General features: G+C 37.6%; 1 protein-coding gene across 1 annotated transcript; it reads right to left on the bottom strand.

Moving 5' to 3' along the window:
* Positions 1-880: 880 nt before the first annotated feature.
* LOC122640558 (protein DEHYDRATION-INDUCED 19-like) lies at positions 881-8,972 on the bottom strand. The gene is made up of 5 exons (XM_043833782.1): positions 8,743-8,972; positions 8,479-8,618; positions 3,566-3,643; positions 3,138-3,421; positions 881-1,397 (listed from the first exon to the last, which is right to left on the bottom strand). The coding sequence occupies exons 1-5, from the start codon at positions 8,822-8,824 to the stop codon at positions 1,289-1,291; spliced, it is 693 nt and encodes a 230-aa protein (XP_043689717.1). The 5' UTR covers positions 8,825-8,972; the 3' UTR covers positions 881-1,288.
* Between the last annotated feature and the right edge of the window lie 6,793 nt (positions 8,973-15,765).

Consider the following 15,765-nt stretch of genomic DNA (forward strand, 5'->3'; position numbering starts at 1 on the left):
GGATTACTCAGTAAGAAGAGTTCAACTGTGGAAAGAAACCATGCCATCTTAGCAAGGCCTGTATCCTTTACAACTACTAAAACTGGAGAGCAATCACAAGACTGGAGTTGAATTGATGGCTAGCTGTGTTAGTCTGCCCTGATAGAGATTTTTCCCAAGTAAACTAACCTATTGTCCCATACTACCAAAGTCTGTGCCAAGTATGACCTCAGCTAGAGCCTAATAGAGGGGGATCCACGTCGTCGACACTATGTAACTAAAATTTTCCTGATTTCCTGGGTTATCATCTTTTTCTTACTCTCATTTTTCATTTTTCATTTTCCTTTTCTCACTTTTCTTATCTCATTTCTTTCATTTTTATTCTTCATTCATTTTACTTCCTTTCCCCCTTTGTGCGGATCTCAATTTTCCCTATGTTGTTTTGAAAGGATCCATGTAGACAGTGTAGTTGTTGTTCTTGTTTTTCTTCTTGTAAACTAACTTTTTGTCCAAACTAGTAGAACAAGTCATGATGTTCCCAAAATACACCAGCATCTTAAACATATGGAAGGATTGAAAAACCATCCCCAATTGGTCATGGTAGAGGTTTTCAACCTGCAGCTGAGAGACTTGCTGTATTAGTTGGAAGAAGTGATCAGGAAAAGAAATTAATTTTAGCAAAAAACACACCCATGTAGGGTTATTAGTGTCTTTCCCCTCTATAGTGCGAAGTCGATGATACCCCATTACTGTTCTGATACCCTCTCAACACCATCCGAACACCTTGGTGACCATGGCTGAAGAAAAACCCTACCCCAAGAATATTATCCAGAAAAAAAAAAAAGGATCACAAGGAATTAGCAAAATGATGCTCTTGGACTCTCCTATGAACAAGTGCAAGTGACCGCTAGTAAGTTTCACAAAGCCTCTTGGTTTGCTAATTAAACAAGAAATCACAAATAGACATTTTAATCCAACTAAGTTCTCTTACTAGCAAGGAATAAGGCATCAAAATGTCATAATATAGAATAGATTAACTAATGGGAGGTAACATTAAGATGGTCAATCTCAAATTACTAGTAGACCATCCACTTCTCGTTGTACATCTCTGGTGATGAGAAAGCAGAAAACGGATGGGATACTTCCATCACCATTTAATACTGCTGCTTCAGAACATCCGAAGAAGGCCTGTATTGGGTCGTCCCAAATACACTTAACCCAACAACCATCAGGACCCCAAACTTGCCATCTCCAATCAGATTACCAAGTAGATCACTTACCATTTGTTTGTGGGGCCCTACTGACTCTTTCAGTCTCCAAAAAGAGTAGATAGAAGCAGATCTTGCACGAAACCAGCTCTAACAGTAGCTTGTTTCATCTTCTGTTCCCGTTCTTCAGAGCTCAATGAGGGATCGAAACTGCAAGGAAAGAAAGAATTTAGAACTCATAAAGTTCCAGAAACATCATTCAATATAGTTTTCCTTCTTTATATCTACTAAAGCACTGATAATAAAAAAGAATGATCCATTATGGAAAAAGGTTCTTTGCAGGCACACATCGAAGGCCTTCCTACGTGGTCTACCCAATTATGCAACATGGAAGGCTGACGTCGCAAGTGGCAATTGTGGCAGTCTCACTCGGTGTCAAATTTCAGAGCCAAATTCAAGTATATACCCCTCCATGTATTGGAATTTCCATCCATCCATTTGTTTTCAACCATTTTTCAAAAGATTCCTTTTCTTAAGTGAATTTAAAGCTTTATTTTGCAACATGGCAAACTCCGTTTGAACTGAAACTGACACCTGAGCAAGTGAACCTGGAACCCACTTGCAAACAAAATTTAGGCCCCACCTGCTCTACGACATTGCAGATAATTAATAGGGCTATAAAGGAAGGTCTTCTGTAAAGGCCAAGCTGGGAAACAGAACCCATATGTTAAATTTCTATTTATTTGTTCATGTGCTATGCCAGATAACTGACTCCAAGGAATTGAAATGAATAGCCCAAAGGAACTGATATATATCTTATACTTTACAATTTACATCGAAGTTGGTCTTGTTTTTCCTTTTTTTTTTTTTTAAATAAGGGGGTCCCTATAGTTGTTGGGTACTGTATGACATTCATGGAGAACATCCAATTTATTATTCAGCAAAAGAGGGGGAAATAAAGTGCACGACATTCTAATAGTTACTACTACCTATGAATCTCTAGGAATCTGTAAAATATTAGGAACTAAAGATTATAAATGATCCACTATGCTAATGGAATAAGTTATTATTATTCTTATAAAATATTGAGTTTATTAAGCATTATAAGAAAATTTGGGACAATCAACAGCATAAATTTTGTTTGACTAGTCATGACTGGAAAAAAACCAAGAGAAATGGATATAGATATATTCACCAGAATCACATTCATACTTGTGAGTGTAACCTACAGCTGCTTTAATGATCATAACTAAATCAAAAAATATGAACTTGCAGTTTATATTGTTATCTTTAGAAACAACTAACAAAAGCATATACAAACAGAAATTCATGCACATATATACCTGCCTACCAAGGAGAGAAGGAGAGAAGGAGAGCTTCCAACAATGGCAATCTAGAAAATCTTTTCATTATATTTACACATTAACTAATATCTAGCTAGCAATGACTTCAGAATCCATTGTTTTGGATGCAAAATATAGATGGATGGATGAACGGATAGATAGATAGAATGCAACAGCAGTTTTATGAATAAAATAAAATTTAAAAGCCAAAAGATTTTACTCTACTAACTTTGCAAAAAATGATTATACTTGCCAAATCAGACAAATAGCTTGTACAAGTCCTAATATTCGAGCCATTAAAAATGTTTTATACAAGTGAGAAGATCTAGGTAGCTTGAACCACCTACCAACTAATTTTCAAGCAGATAAGTTAAAGTATTTTATGTTAAAACATATGAGCCTGATATATGGAAATGGTAGAAATCTGGGATAAGAAATTCCACAAAAGATAATGTACGAAAAAAGGTATCAAATAACTGACCAGGGCATCATTAGTCAAGTAGAAAGCAATTTAATATGAAACACAGCTCCATCCACATCAAATGAGGGGCTTCTTTTTTTTGGGGGGGGGGGGTGGGGGGGAGATTTGCGGAGGGGATTAGGGTACCTTGATTTCCATGGATGTGTTGAGGTTACATTCTTTACGGAAATATCCTCAGCACTGGAAGCTGCAGATTTTGAAATTTCATCTGCTTCAGATGTGGGAAAGTTCAATACAAGTGATGAAAGAAATGAGTCAGTAACTGCATTAGATGCAGTAGCATTGCTTGACCGATATCCACCACCACCTAAGAGCACCTGTAGATGGGCCTCACGAAGATCCCGACCCAGAATAGACAGGGTCTGACTGTTGGGAATTGCAACTCTACGTAATCTGCGCCGTCTCTGCAAGTGATCTCTTAGTTAAAGGGAACAACTGTGTCATTGAGCTTCATTAAAAACTTATAACTAACTGCACAAGCAGACACTCCAGAATCATATAAAAGAAACTATTTTTAACATATTTCATTTCCCGCATGAAATCTGAAAGGATATCTTGAATAGATGCCCATGTTGCAGTGTAATGTGACTGAGCATGTCTCTTGAAACTTTGACAGAGCAAATGGGACAAACCTGCAAACAAAAGAGTACAAATGAAGGTGAGTGATTTGTAATGTCATAACCCCATGCAAAATCAATCAAGACCATAAATGAGAGGAAAAAAATCAGTTTCCACCAATCTTTTATGTGGAATTAGAAGCAAGGTAACTTGGAGAGTGGATGTTATACTTCTTCATTCTTTTCTCCTTTTTTCCCCTAAGCATGCAATATAACTGATGCAGATAAATCACCTAAGTGGGCTTATTTTATTGAAAATAAGCTTTGGGTAAGGTCGGGTTATTTATGTGTTGGGCCTTTGATTCAATGTGTTTTCATTGTAATGGGCCACTTTAATGGGTCTATAATATGGGTAGAGGCTAGGCATACGGGATTAGTTATGTAAGTGTCTTTATTTCTTTATTTAAATAATTGTTAAGTGTATTAGCTAGGCTGGATTAGGATTCTACAAGTCCAGTCCTATTTTGAGTCAATTTTCTTCATTATTCTAGTTTCCTAGTTAATTTATGCTATCTTATTACTTAAAGATTGGGTTAGGCCTTTCCTTTTTAGTGTTTAAGTCTGTTTTTAATCTTCCATATAAGTTTGTACAGGGGTCCAGCCTTGTACACGAATTTGATTAATGAGATTTTGGCTTGAGCCTTTTCTTTATTCTGAGAGATTCAGATTTGCTGTGAGATGCCGTGTTATCTGGTGGGATACCATTAATGGCTGGTGGGGCTCCAGTCGAGGCTAGGTGGGATGCTTAGTCCTATCTTCTTCTTCTTCTCTATCAATATTCAAGTAATTACTCCATTGTTTTCTACAACTCCACTGCGGGGTTTGGGGAGGGGTCATACTGTACGCAACCTTACCCCTGTTTTCATAAAAAGGCTGTTTCCAGAATTTTTATGTAACTTTCTAGTATATTTTACTAAAGACTAGCATAGATGGACTAGTATTTGAACAAATTTTTCCACATTTTTTACATCTGTTTCATCACTTTGACAAATTGATGGGGCCTACTTGGTGTACTCTGAAGTATGTTCAATCTTCCATATTGCGTAGGCCAATTTGTTCAAATGTAAGGAAAAATTTACTCATGTGGCTAATGCAACATATGCCCTCTTAATATGTTTTTTTCCTCCTTTCCAGACCATGTGAGCCACATGTGGATGATACCATTCCTCACGTTGCCATTGGTGTGGCATGGGAGATTTCCCTCACACTAAGAGGCTTAATGAACCCTTTCTCAAAGAAATGTATTCAATTAAGTGTGAAAATCTATTCTAAAAAGTAGACTACCAAACCTATTTATGTAGTCCTAGATAGGTAAGAGACCTACTAGGAGCCAGATAACAGGATCAATAGCAAAAGGGGTTGCTGGTTCGACTGGACAGCACTAGGTTTTAGGTTAATTCTAAGGTTTAGGATGGGAATTTGGGAATGGGTCTTATATGACTTTAATATGCAGGTCTAGGACGTCATTATGGGATAAAAATAATTGGATTTGGATAAATTTAAAATTCTGCAATTCTGGACAGAATTGAATTGCAGGTTTTGGGTTTAACGGAGTGGAGGAATGGAGGGGATAGAGTGGGAATTATGAGCTGGGTTTTAAAATCAAGTGTAGGGAGAAGTGTGGGGGTTATATGCTGGAAGTTTGGTTTGAAACTAACGGACAGTTTTGAAATTATGGAGGAATCCTAGTTAGGGTATGAGTGAGAAGAAGAAGGTTTAAACAAAATTCAGATTCAAACTTACTGGATTTGAAGAGATCTTCAATGGCAGTAGCTTTGAAGATGAACAATGGGGTCTCCCGATCTACAAGATGCAAGGAGATAAGTAGCAGCCCTCCCGATCTTCACGATGCAAGGAGTCGACTGGAGATCCACCAATCCCTTCACCTTGATATTACTCACAAGGCACACTCACGATGGAGCACAGGCAGCAAGCATAAAGCTGAGTTTTTATTAATCAAATTAGTGTTCAATGCTGGCCTCCCTTACAAACTTCTATAGAAGAATCAAAAATAGACTTAGACACTAAAAAGAAATGGCCTAACCCTATCCCTAACCTATTAGGCAACTTAAACTAACTAGGAAACTACAATACTAAAAGAAATAGACTCAAAACATGTCTGGACTTATAGAGTCCTCATCCAGCCCAACTTACATCACATGACCACTTAAGTTGTCACATGACCACTTAACCAAGTCACATGATCACTTAAATTGAACCAATTGGATGCAACCAATTTGAACCGGTTCAATTAAAAAAACATAAAAATAAACTAAGTATTGGGCTAATCCCATATGCAACCTATGTACCCCTAGTTTAGGCTCATTAAAGTTGCCTAATACATACAAAACCCTTGGGAACAAAGGCCCAACATGTATATAACCCAACCCTAGGCCTATTTCTAAAGAAATAAGCCAATTTCTATGATGAACCTGCATCAACTATTTCTAGAACAAGCAGACACAGCTTTATCCCAACTCAATGGGGTCGGCTTACATGGATCCTAACAAAACAAAGAAGGGAAAAGTGAGGTCTAAACAAAGAAGGGGGGATAAAGAGATGGGGGATGAGATAAGAAATGCAAAAATGGAAAATGATAAATGAAAGATGGAAAATAAAAAGAAATACAAAGAAAATGGAAGATGTAAGTAAGAGGAACAAGTCACAGCCCAGTAGGTCAAGAGAATCTCAACTAAGCTACATGGATCCTTGCCCTTCAATAGGCTCTATCCGATGTCATACTTGGTACGTGACCTAGGCTATGCAAGTCCTTCCTCACAACTTCACCTATGGTCATTTTAGGCCTTCCCTTAGATCTTTTAACCCCTTCAATCGAGATCATATTACTCTTCTTTACTGGGGTGTCCCTAGGCATCTGTTGGACATGACCATACCACCTCAAACGACTCTCTTGGAGCTTGTCATTGATCGGGGCAACTCCTTAGTCAGCTCTAATCCGATCATTTCTTATTGTATCCTTCCTAGTTTTTCCACACATCGATCTTAACATCCTCATATCTGCTACACATAGCTTCTCAATATGACACTTCTTAACAGCCCAACATTCTGCCCCATACATTATATCCGGTTGTACAACAGTCCTATAGAACTTTCCTTTAAGCTTTAAAGGAATACAACGATCACACTAAACTCCGAACTAACAAACCAATTTCTATTTGACGAAATTATTTCAATTGACGCAACCAAACAATTTCCAATTCTTGCCCAAAAATCTATTTGTTGACTTATTTCATGAAATCAATATGAAATTGAAATTGAAATTGAAATCAAAATCATACCAAAGAGAGCCTTAGTATTTCGTATACTATTGCTGAAATCTTTTAATGTTTTAATACTCTTTAATTGCTGATTTGAACCCCATGAGATCTCCAATTGATGGACACTTCTGAAATTCTGTTTTGAAGAATCTTAATCCTAACAATCCTAACAGGATTCCCTTATAACTCCAGATCAGACCATGATCAGACTCATCTTTTGCAGAATTATTCTCGGCCATAATTTTGACCTTCAATCAATTTTTAAGCCATCTGAGTTTCTGGTTCTTGGTTATCAAATTTCCCTTAAATCTCGTTTCAAACCTATCACTGCAATTTTGGTTTCACTGAATTTCTGAATCTAGTAACCTTATGCTTTTAGAAACATAGTTGCCAAGGCATAGTAGGCGACGCCTAGGTTGCCTAGCCGGACGCCTAGACACCTTGTTGGTACCGCGTTGCATCCAGGCCCCCTCCAACACCTTGTGTCGCCTAGATGACATGACAATTATGCTAGAAACCCATCAGGTTCCCAATAAAAGGGAAAAAGCATAACCAAATTCATGGGAATGCAAAATTAAATTCATGGAAAACATCAGAAAAACTGGTAGAAATATAAAAAAATTCAAAACAAAATGCAAATAATTGCTTGGAAAGCATTTTATCCTGAAATTGTACTATCACACATTTCTCTCCATCATTTCCCCAGGCAGCAATTCCTCCACCGTCATGCCAAATTAGGCATCCAGAACAGGGTTCTGGTTGGCAATTCAACTAGATTAACCAACAGGTTACATCCAGGTTAAGAACTTACAACTATCCACGCCCCGCAGTGGTCATCCCATTCAAAACCTGTAAGACAGGGTTTGAGATGGCATTTTCTCGCATGGATTCCCATCATCAAAGTGAATCTCCACTTTTCAGGGCACCATAATATGTTGTTTGCAATTGATTTTTGTACACTTCACTTTGGTAGATGCAGTTATAGCCATGGGTGGCTAAATTACAAGCCAAATGGTGTAACAACTATTTTTTTTTATAAAAAAAAGGAAATAACCAGAATCAAGAAAGATGACCAAAAACCAGGGAAAGAAAGCATAAAATAAAAAATAAATCGGGGTACACCTCTCCTATGTATTTCTCCGTGTCATATTTCAACTCTTATAACGAAATAATTGTTTCACCTTCTTTTTTTTTGGGGGGGGGGGGGGGTGTTGGGGGAACAATGATCAAAATCACAGCAACAGTGTAAGAAATGAAGGTAGCAGTAGATACAGGGTCTTTAGGTACAAACATCAAAATACGAATAATGGAAGCAATCTAATATCAGAGCAACCAAATCAAACAACAATAAAATAAAATAAGATGACTGATCAGCCATTTTTAACAAAAAAAAAATCAAGGGAAAATCATCATAGGAGGAAAACGTTGAACAAGATCGTAGATTTAAAACAAAATCAAATCAGCCAACCAATGTAACCATAGATTTAAGAGGGTTTTCCAATCTATAGATGATAAAAAAAAATTAAATTAAATAAAAATCGCAAGTCACAATTAATGGAGGAAACAACTCACGGTGGCTTTGGACTCGAATGGGTGCTCGTCTTCGAGATGTGAACACAAAGAGGCGATATCGTAGTCCTCATAGCAATACGGGCAGGGGAAATCAGGGCGAACCTCCTCTTCAACCTCAAAATCATCGATGCTCAACCGATCTAATAACAATCACGTCCACCCACCAAAAAAAAACATCAGATTTTTACACAGAAGAAAAGATCAAATAAAGAATTAAAATCCTACAATACTAGAAAAGGAACAAGATCAAGAAGAAAAAAAAACCTAATTGAGAGTTCTGATGATGCTGCAACGCGTACTGGCGTTTTGCCGCGGCAAGGCGAGATATCCAGAGATCGGAATCCATTGATCATGAGAGGTCGAAGAATGAATAGAATACACCAAAATAACAAAAAAAATTGAAACTTTTGATTTATTGATTTCTCCTCTCTTCTTCTTCTTCTGCTTTATTTTTCTTCTTAGAAAAGATTTTTTTTTTTCCCCAATTATGTTTGACCTTTTCTTAGATTTACTAATTGCTGCGAAGAAACTTTGGTAATGGAAGATTTATTAACCCCGAGAGAGAGAGAAGAACCTATTTTATTTCGAGGTTAGTACGGTTATGTGGCCTGTGCAAGAGCCAGACATGGCAGTTGGGGGGAGAGAAGGATGACGATACACTGACCATTTTAAAAAGAAAATATGTGGCTCTGTTCTACTCACATCCATTGTTCTTAAATAAACCGGACCGGGTGACCAAGATTTTAGAGCACTGGTATCGGTCACCGTCAAAACCGATACCATACCAGTATAGTATCGACATGGATCGGTCATATCCGATAAGTTTATCCCTGATATTTTTTAAAAAAAATCAGATTTTTGGCTATTTAAACTCATGTCCATACCATTTCATCGATACAATATCAACCATTTATCGATAGTGATCACCTTCAAAACAATGTAGCATCGGTTATATCAGGCGATTTGATACCGATACCTCAAACCATACGGGTGACCTCTGGTTCTCTCTCTTGTCACCCGCTGATTGGGTTAAAAATTGAAACCACATGTTTCCATTCTCTTGGGTCCGGTTATTCGTTTTTGCAAAGCTAAGTTGCTGACCGTCCGATTCAAGAGGTTCAACCAATTCTTTTACCAAAACAAGGTGGTTGAATGGGTTCAACCATAATCTTAAAGCTGGACCAAACAAGGCAATCAATTCGGATTATGTTGGAATCAATCAATCCAACTGTTCTTTTCAAATGATTCCTTTTTTTAATGAATATCTACAGTGGATTAGAGGAGGCTGGATAAGGTTCTCGTACGGCATCTACCGCACAAATGGAATCCAAGAGAGTGACTGGATTCCATATGTGTGGCAGATGCCGTACGAGAATCTGAACAATTCTTGGATTAGAGAATCAGAATTTGATTCCTTTGCGAGGAAATGCTCGATTCAACTTTACTTTAAAGAAATACTGGTTTTTAACCAGCAGTGTTCCCTACACCCTCTCACATGCGGTAGTGAATTTATCACCTTGCCCCTCTCCTTAGATGCTTGTGTGTATGCTCGTATCGGGTCCCACATTGACGCAAAGACCATGCAACCTCACAGTAAACCCCTTCTCTACAATGGAGAAGGTTTACACTTACAGTAGATCATTTGATGCAATCCTAAGGTTTTAACAGACCCAAGAGCTAATGTCCATTTACAAAATAATTAAGGGCCGCTGTTCTCTGTGCCGCAGTACAGCCTGTGCCCAGGCACATGGGGGTGGGCACAATGACCATCTTACCCCTGCACAAGCTGCCCATGTGCCTGGACGTAGGCTACACTACGGCACAGAAAACATTCCCCTAATAATTAAATTGAAACAAATATCAGACCTACCACTATGCACATCATAGTTGGAAAATCAGGATTTTAGATTCGATTTGCTCGTTTCAAAATCTGGTGAGTCGAACTTGGTTAGAATGAGTCATGTTTTCTTTTTTCTTGTTTTTTTAATATCTTCCATTTCTTTCTCCGAATGAGGTGGGATTAAAGCTATGATTGTTCTAGAAATGAGAAGAAAAAAATGGGCTAATATTAAAGAGGGCAACAGATCTCAACTTGATCGCATGGTCTTTATTCTCTACACAAGCGTCTGGGCCAATGGGTGAGCACACCTGGGTATCTACCCTGTGAGAGGACATAGGAAATACCACAAAATAGAGATTTTTTTTCCTATTAAAGACAACAAATAAAAATTCTATGGTTTTGTTGATGTAGACCAAACTAATGGTCCATGAATAGTACATGACTTAATAAAAAGTGAATTTCACGTTACTCAAGTAAAAACACCAAATCAAACACCAAATCAATAAAAACTCGAATTGATTCGAACTTGAGCGAGTTTTCATGACTCCTGATCAAGTTTAATGTTTTTTTATTCAACTCAAGTGACTCATTTTAATCAAAACCTGATTTTCCAATTATACACATGTGTTGAGTGGGAAAAAAAGCATTGTTGAGCCCAATGTTTATTTCAGTCCAATGGTCACTATGGTTAGAATAATTATCACCTCCAATTCATGGGCACCTCCAATTCCTCTAATAGGGGGGATTAGGGGAGTGGACCCCACCTTGGACAGTGTTTTTGGGGCAGGGGGTAGGATGATCATTTCTACCCCCACATGAAGAATTGAAGGAATTGAAGAAGGTAGCGAATTGGAAGGGATAACGATTCACTAAGGTTATCATCAATTAACTCTCCCCATTGCCTTACATCCATAGATCGATATTGACATTTGACCTTTATTTTTATTAATTTTTTTGGCAACATTTGACCAATTTTTTACGCATGAAGTCATGAACCACGTTAATGATATTTTGTTTGTTATTTGACCCAAAAAGACCAAGTTAATGTGCTCCCACATAATCACTTCACATCTACTATATATACTCTTTTTTGTTTTTTTGTGGTAAGAACTATACATATTCTTACCTTATGATAAAGTATTCTCTTATTGGATTCAAAAAAAAAAAGTATTTTTAGGCAACGTTTGGTATGCATTCTAGGTCGATTTTACATTCTCGGATGATAAAAAAGACAGAAGGCATTACATTGAGAGAGAATGTAATCTCAGTCCATGTTAAAGTAATTGGCATTGATATTGGCCGATATCGATACAATACAAATACAAATATTGGCCTGTATCGACTTGTGTTGAACGGTTTTACCCTCACTTTTGGTGATATTTTTTTAACAGATTTACCCTTGATTTGTAGCATTATATTAATACCAACGATACGGAATCAAACCCATCTACCGATACGAATACGGATCAGCGATCCAACACCGATTACTTAAACCATCAATCTCACTAGTAGTTGGACATGACTTATTGAGTCAGCTGCATCCAAGGAAAAGGGTTGAACCATCAGACAAGCTATTTGTAGTTCGAATGTTTTAGGCATGGCTGATCAGTGCCTTATAGAGAACCAATTGCTAGTTTTTTATTTTTAGAAAATAAAACGAGAACAATTCTCAATGTGGAGTGTACATTAGCACTCTTTTTCCCTCTCTTCTCCTCACATAAAATGACATCTTGCCCATAGTTTTAGTTTGCAGTATCAAATCGGATATCGGTCATAACCGATACCAAAACGACATTGATATGTATTGGACGGTATTGGTCTGAATCTGTCGAAAATTTAAAAAATACTACTTTTTGTCGATTCCAACGATACGTATCAGTATTCTATCGATATTGATCATAGTTAATATTAAAACGGATCAACCGTACCAGTCGATCTGATACCTATACATAAAACTAGCTATTGCCTTAAATGTATGGAATTATTTCATTATTATTCATTGATGTGCTCCGCTTTGTTGCTTGTTCAGATAACCCTCTTCTATAAAGGACCGACGTTCTCTATGGAGGAATGTGGCCCTACGACGTGGGGGGTGGGGGGCCCAATGAGAGCATGCAAAATGGCACATTGGGGTAGGGGTGTCAAATGGTCGGTTTGGCTTTTCGATCAGGCTGAATTGGTTTTGGTTTCGGAATGAGTTAGACCAAAATCAAACTGTTAACAAACTTCGGTTTTTGGTCGATTTTGGTCTAGTCCGGTGCGGTTTCGGGTTTTTTCAGTTTTTCAATATCGGGTTAATATCGGTTTCTATCGATTTGTTTTCAGGTTTGAAACACAATGAAATCTTACATTCATAACTTGTAATAAGAAAAGATTCGATAAAAACACTTTAACCCTCCCCAAGTCAAACAAGTAAACAACCATGAATAGGAAAATTGCTTTGACAGTATTCATATTGTAATCTAAACAAAGATGAATAAATTGTAAGGGAAAGATAACTAATATTAATTAATGGATAAATAGAGTTTGTAGCAAAATCATTGTTACAAATCATATCATTATTTATCATTAATTGTAAGGGGAAGATAACTAATATTGAAATCAATAAATAACTAATCACTGAGAAGATAACTAATATTGAAATCACAAAATGAACTCTACTATCAAATCATTCATTTGACTATCCAACTAATTTTGTATAGTGAACAAGGAGATCAATGGAAGCATTGTTACAAATCAATTTTGCTATTCATAACCACATACTCATTGATTTGTAACAATTTTCCTTACAATCATAAATTTTCTTACTAATATTGAAATCAATGGATTCACCTATTCATAACCTTATACTTAATATTTTTTATTGGTTTTATTCGGTTTGATTTTTGGTTTGGATATCAGTCAGTTCGGTGCGATTCGATTTTCAGCCAGTCCCATTATACCCCAATCCAAAATCTATCCAATAAAGATCGGTTCAGTTCAGTCCGGGTTTTTTTGATTGGTCTTACTGGTTCAGGCTAGGTTTTGACACCCTTATATTAGGGGTGCAAGTTTGGCCTTGACGGCCCAAGCCCGACCTAGCCCACCCTGAGCCCGAATAGGGCCGGGGTTGAGATACCCTAGCCCAACGGACAGGTCAGGGTTGAGGCCTCGAGCTGAGCTTAGCCCAACATGACCCTGTCTTCTTCTTCCTGTTCCTTTTTCTTTTTTTTTTTACTCTTCTTCTACTTCTTCTTTCCAGCCTGGTCAATCCATGTCCTCCCCCCCCCCCCCCCCCACCCCAAAAAAAAATTTTCCCCATAGATGAATTCAAACTTTATCCAAATTCTTTAAGATTTATTTTACCAAGAGTTATCTAACCTTATTCCTTTTATCTTTTCTGTTTTTTTTTTTTGGGTAAAAAATCCTTTATCAATCTTAACAAAGAGAGAACAAAATTTTGTTTTTGGGGTAAGAGAGTACAATCTTAGTGAGCCAACATTATAAGAATATTCTCAAACAATGAAAAAAAAAAATAATAAAAGCGAAGGACAATCACAAACAACCAGGTTGGATGATATCAAAGTTGAAAGTTGAAACTACTATTGATGCTTTATTGCTTTTAATCGACATGGTCCACTTGCATATGAGGAATAGTGTGTCTGCAAGCAGATGATGCCTTGAATGATAAATAATGAAAGAGAGAGATGGTGGGAATAATGAGGGCGCTGATTGGTAATGGATTCTTTCTTCTTGTCCGAGTTGTAGACAATTTTAGCCCCATTATGAGACAAAGGTAGCTTTTGTGTTTTAGAGTCACTGTTGAGTGTTGACTGCCCACCAGTAGATTCGTCCCAATAATAAAACCAATCACTTTTAAAGTTAAAAATCCACCACTTGGAATCGCACCCCAAGATATGGACTTTGGGACAGGTGACCTGAGTACCTGACCCTTGCAGCTTCATCATTTATCCGTGTTCCACACTTCTCCTCGGTTCTCTTGTCCTTCTGTCTTCTTGTCTTTATTTAATCTTATAAGGGAAACAACGCCACTCGTGCCAAACACGTCTCCCCTGCGCCATGACAAAAGAGGCGCAATATGGCCACCACATCCCCTGGATTCTCGAAAATGACCAAGGTATGGGTAGTCATTTTGTGCACCTCTATGTCAGAGCACCAGGACGGCGTGTCTGGTGCGACCAGGTGGTATTCTGTTTCTCTTAATTTATTTTATATGTGAAGGATAAATTTATGGGTGTTGGGCAAAATCTGAGCTGATGTCCACCTGACCGAGCTGATCTACACAAATAAACAACACAAGATAAGAGAGTGTCGGCCTGAGCCGGTTAGTACACTCCCATGTCTAAGTCAAATATCTAAAACAGATAAAAAGCTCAAATCCAAAGAACAGGAAATGAGAGAGTCCCCTTTACCTGGGGGAGATGTTGCTACTTATAGGGTTGTGATGGTAGATCGGTGTGTGATTTTCTTGATCATAGATGATAGATAGGATCTCTCATTGGCATAGGTGTCATCTCTTGGTTTAGACACCTGTCGGGTTGGAAGTCACAAGGGAAGCACGACTTTAACTGGCTCTGACTGTGGTCGAATTAACTAACCACAGAGATCTAAATGCTTGCTGTCCAAGCTTTAGATTTTATCCAAGTGAACTGGGCTGATTCTTGTTCTGTTGCTCGGTCGTGGATATAGCTTCCCATCTTGGGGGTGAACCACATAAATCCTTTATGTTGTGCGTTATGTGCTTTCTAATTTTTCATTTTCTTCTGCAAATCGTCACTTCTGGGCATTATTTTTTTAACACGAAAAACCTTACCTTCGGCATTATCATCAACAAAAACCTTAGGCAAGTCAACAAGGCAAAAATAGATTCTCACTAACAAAACGATATCTAGAACGATTGTTAATGTCCCAATAGATGTCTTGAGATATAAAAGAAGGAGGGTCATTCAAATTTTTTGAATCTCGAAGAGTTGCTCCCTTCTTTGCAAGGGCAACAGCTACAGAGTTTCCTTCCTTATAACAATGTGATATTCTCCATTGGATTGAAGAGAGAAATGGTTTTAGATAAATCCATTGCTGCAAGAATATCAAAGGAATGGAATTGTTTATAATTCTTGTAACCATAGCTTGTGATTTGCTCCCAATCCATAACCTCTGTAGTCCTTTTTGCTTTGAATGCCAATTTAAAAAGAGCTAAATTCCGCAATTAGAAAGCTTTATATTCTTTGCCCCTTTCAAAAATTGACTTCAAAGTAGGAGTGTAAATGAATAGTCGAAATCCGTTTTCGTATCCGTATCTGAATCCGTCCGAAAGCTAAACGAATGCGGATACGGATAGACTATAGCTATCCAAAAAGCTATATTTACATGTAAACGGATAAAATATCCGATCCGTATCCGTGTCCGTATCCGTTTAGCACTATCCGAATCCGTCCAATAGCTAATTG

This window comes from Telopea speciosissima, chromosome 9 (genome assembly GCF_018873765.1).
Source record: "Telopea speciosissima isolate NSW1024214 ecotype Mountain lineage chromosome 9, Tspe_v1, whole genome shotgun sequence".
NCBI lineage: Eukaryota > Viridiplantae > Streptophyta > Magnoliopsida > Proteales > Proteaceae > Telopea > Telopea speciosissima.